Source organism: Lactuca serriola, chromosome 3, assembly GCF_051521515.1.
Source record: "Lactuca serriola cultivar US96UC23 chromosome 3, Lser_US96UC23_V15, whole genome shotgun sequence".
Taxonomy (NCBI): Eukaryota; Viridiplantae; Streptophyta; class Magnoliopsida; order Asterales; family Asteraceae; genus Lactuca; species Lactuca serriola.
In genome coordinates this window covers 152,086,049-152,090,545 of record NC_136410.1, presented here as the reverse complement: position 1 = coordinate 152,090,545, position 4,497 = coordinate 152,086,049, and the positions used below count along the sequence as shown (strand labels likewise).

Genomic DNA, 4,497 nt, shown 5'->3' with positions numbered 1-4,497 from the left:
AACATGTCTCTAGGTTTTCAAGGATTAGTGACAACAATTCTATTAAACAGCCTGCATTAATCTTGAAAGGCACATGCCTTGTTTATATGGAGAACAAGAATCCAAAAGAACAGCATACCAGGATCAGACTCAATGGTGCACCAAGACATGATGTCAAGTAGAATCTGACTTGAGGTTTAGAAGAATTTCATCATCATGACATCTGCCAACAAGATTCTTCTCTATGGAAAGAAATCAATAAAGAAATGAAAATGTTAGTAATTTTACTGGACGCTATCTTATTGTGCAGTTTTATTTTCAGGAGTTTTTAATTTTTTTATTTGCCAAATTTGCAGGATATTGTTTCCATATCAGCATCTAATGTCATGTTTCTTTCGTTGCCTTTCATAGTAAAATCGCAGGACAGGTATGAAACAGAGAAAATTTGAACTACAATGTAACTTATGAATGTTCATACAGTTAATGTCAAATACAATGAGTTGTCTTGAACATGACTTAACTCTTTAGTCAACTGTTTGACTTTTGGTCTTTGGCATACACGGCATCATTTCGGTTGAACATCTGGTTCACTTGAAGAAAATTCTTGACTTATTGGCTCATTGAAGATCCGTTGACCGCTTATTAAGTCAAGATTCTGAAGACTTGGAAATTGGGTAGTTGACCACAGGTTATAATAAGATGGTCTAAATTGAGTACCTACCATCTGATCATGAAACCAAATACAATTCTAGTGTCAATATTATATTATTCTCAGAAAAAATAAATTCAAGTCAAGAAACAAGAAACATTGAATACCTTTGCATGAGCCTCAAAAGCTTTTTTTGCACTTAAAATGACTAATTATCCTAAAGATCTTAAAGGGGTTCAACTAGTGAACGCACAGGAGAAAGAGAATATAATCGGAAGGTCCATAAAAAAGTTGAAAGGAAGCACCACAGTAATAATAATAATAATAATAATAATAATAATAATAATAATAATAATAATAATAATAATAATAATAATAATCATAATCATAATAATAATAATAATAATAATAATAATAATAATATTAATAATTCGTTAACTCCTTTCCTCCTCACTCAAATGACAATATTACCCTCGGTGACTCATCATATTATGTTTTTATGAACAAGACGTGTTGCAGGGTACCCAACTTTTAGCCATAGATGTTGCTGCAGCTACAGGGTGCTTAGAAGGGTAGTTTGATCCATAGATGTTGTTGCACAGCTGCTAAAGATGCCTGTAACGGAAACAAGACTATTTTAAAAACTACTTCTGATGATATAAAGTTGATCATATTATATCTTTTATTGATGCCAACACTGGACATTTGTTTTCTTTTCTTGCTGGCTTTCTCATGATTTGTATACGTGTAAACACACAGAACACAACAACTGAAGCTGTCATTGAGAAGATTCTGGAAATTCAATGCGATAAGAGGCTGCAAGATACTGTAAAGAATGGTGATATAGAATCCCTTAGTGTTTTAAAGTGTGAAATACCTGGGCTAGACTATGTTGTGTTTGTGAAGGGTTCAGGCCCACATGATATTCAGTATGATTATCAGCAAGAGAGACCTCCTAAGGAGATAATTGTCAGCTGTAAGTGTGCACAGGCAGTTCTTTGAGGTGCTCAGGTAAGCAACAGTTGAAATTGTTATATTAATCATTTTGTCATCATCATCATCATCATCCTCATTCAAATGATCACACATTCTATCAATCATGTTTGTTTTTCTTTCGGGCTTGTAATCCTGTATTATGTTTCTTCTTTTATGAATGGTTAACATTGACTTGGTACCTAATTTCTCATTTTCATTCTTCTTTCAGCTGCGTTCTCTTTTCCTTTTTCTTGTCATCTTTCTCCTATTCTCGTTTGTGGGTTTATTGGTCTTTAGTGACTAAATAGTTAAAGGAGTATGTTATGACTATGAGAAATACTATTAGTTTTATTATTAATGTGCAACATGATTGATTAGGTACACTAGAAAGTGTTTAGATTTTGATGTTTTATTATGATATTTGTGTAGGTATATGTTCCAGGTATATTAGCATGCAGTGCTCATGTTGAGAAAGGGGATTTAGTTGCAGTTTCAGTTGGTGTTGAATAGCCTAGTCATGACAATGGATGGGCTATTGGAATCACACGTGGCATTGTCCTATAAGGACTCAAAACAGGTCTCTCTCTCTCTCTCTCTCTCTCTCTCTCTCTCTCTCTCTCTCTCTTCATTCAACTTACTTACTTCTTCTTTATAAATAAATTATAACACTTGTTATATATCTATCGTAGATCCTCAATATCTTGAAAGAGATGGATTATACATTGGTCAAGGAACCACAACCATGTCAAGGGCAGGAATTTTTCTTGGATTATCAGGTCTTGGTGTGGATATGACTGATAGAGTTTTTAGATTTATATCCTTTAATGGTATACATTTTTTATTTTTCTTTTACGGTTTTACCCTAAATTCTTTTGAAATTCATTAATAAAAAATTACTACATACAGATGTGATGAAGGGGGACATATTTCTTCAAAACCTGCCAAGCATCATCACTGCACATGTCTTAGGTATGTCTACATATATACATCTTTGTTTTCTTCATTCTGATTGTCAATGAGGGGTAATTATGGCAATTCATATATTTATAGATCCACAAGAAGGAGAAAGGAGAGGTGATTGCAGTTGATAGGTCTCACGACAAGGTAAAATCCTGTTACTCCATTATATATCTTTTCATATATCCATATTTATTTCTTTTTTTAAAAAAATAATTTATCCAGGTGTTTGAAATTTACAATCTAGTTGCAGAACTGGGGTTGACTAGCATAAAAGCATATAAGTTAGATGCCGCTTGTTCTGCTCTTGGATTAAGACCCCGCTTGTTTGCTGGAGAGGTATTTTTTTTCTTAAAAAAATCTTTATTTTTTATTTTTATTTTAAAATTTGTTTTTATTAAGGACACGGTGGAAGCATTGAGAAAACATGGGAAGTATGAGAAATGGTTGTTTGTGTTGGATTAGTGTCTAAGTCCATAACTATTTTGGTGTGTACTTGACCCGATGGTGCATGGTCCTTTTGGGCTGCCTTCACCAAAGAAACTTGATAGGATGAATTATGGAGAGAAAGGATTAAATATGATTTATTAATATATTATGAGAATAGTATATTAAAGGATAAATCATATTGTTTAATTAATATTAGTCAAGAATTAATTGGTAATTAGTTTTGTGACTAAAAGAGATTAATTAAACTTAAGGGACTGGAATTGTAATTATAAGATAATTGCAATTTGGGCCATGGATTGCCTTATATCATAAGGTGGACGAATTCTATGGGGGAAGCCCATATGAAATCGTCCAAGGCCTTATGGAAAGGGCTCCATGGGTTGCTTAGGGCTTAAGCAACCAAGTTAGGGTTTCCTTATTAGATAACCCTAATAGCCTCACTATAAATAGACCCCTTAAGGACCAAAAACGTGGATAAGCAACCTTCTAGCGTTTCACACGTTTTTGGGCAGCCTCTAACCTCTCTCCTCTTCATCCTCTTGCTTATGGTGTTTGTGAACCATTAGAGGAGTGACACTTGTGACTCTAAGCCTTCCAAAGTCAATACAAAGGAGATTTGGGATTGTTATTGCTACATAACAATCAAGGTAATATTATAAACCTATTATCATGTTAATATGATTACTTGTATGCTAGAATTAGGGTTTATAGTCTTGGATAACTTGCATGTACAATAGAGAAACCTAGATCCAAGCATTAGGGTTTGTATGAGCACATAGGATGTTCTTAGGACCAAAACCCATCAGTGGTATCAGAGCCTAGACTGGTTTCTATTGTATTGATGCTTGATATGTATGAAAAATTCGATTTTTTGGTTTCTGGAGGCTGGACTCGCCGAGTCCATAGCTGAACTCGCCGAGTCCATGCAGACTCGACGAGTCTAAGCCTGACTCGACGAGTCAACTCGTCAGATGGAGTATATCTCGGGATTTTTTGCTGTTTTTGCTTTGGGATAGTTACCTTATCATATTAGATCAATATAAATCCGATTTTATGATATATTTGACTATATTCTTGATCTAATTGAAGATATTTATCAATTAATAAAATATTTGTTTCCTTATGTGATAATTGATTAATTATTTTGATTAAATTGGTAAATTGTTTTGCAAGAAATCATTAAATAAATCAAATATGGATAATTATGTGATTAAATGTTAATTTAGATTATTTGTTATTTGATACTTGTGCTTTGAAAAGTTTCATATTTTCCCCTTTAGGTTTTATAGTTTAAATTTGAACCCAAAAGTTTTGTTGTTTTGAAATTTAAATGGTTAAAACCCTAATGTTTTGAAAAAGGTTTCAAAACTTGCCCTCAAGTTTTGGAATTTAAATTTTGATTAATTGTTTAATTTTGATGTATATTTAAATTCTAAACCCTAATGTTTTGAAATGTTTCAAAACTTGCCCTCAAGTTTTGGAATTTA

The 4,497-nt window shown here is 32.9% G+C and overlaps 1 protein-coding gene across 1 annotated transcript; it reads left to right on the top strand.

Annotated features, from left to right (window-relative positions):
• The first annotated feature begins 832 nt into the window (after window positions 1-832).
• Window positions 833-3,025, top strand: LOC145095801 (rRNA (cytosine-C(5))-methyltransferase NOP2C-like). The gene is made up of 9 exons (XM_079033625.1): window positions 833-937; window positions 1,388-1,604; window positions 1,833-1,876; window positions 2,033-2,102; window positions 2,293-2,430; window positions 2,510-2,565; window positions 2,654-2,707; window positions 2,786-2,899; window positions 2,963-3,025. Exons 1-9 carry the CDS (start codon window positions 833-835, stop codon window positions 3,023-3,025), a joined length of 861 nt encoding a protein of 286 aa, XP_078889751.1.
• Window positions 3,026-4,497: the final 1,472 nt, after the last annotated feature.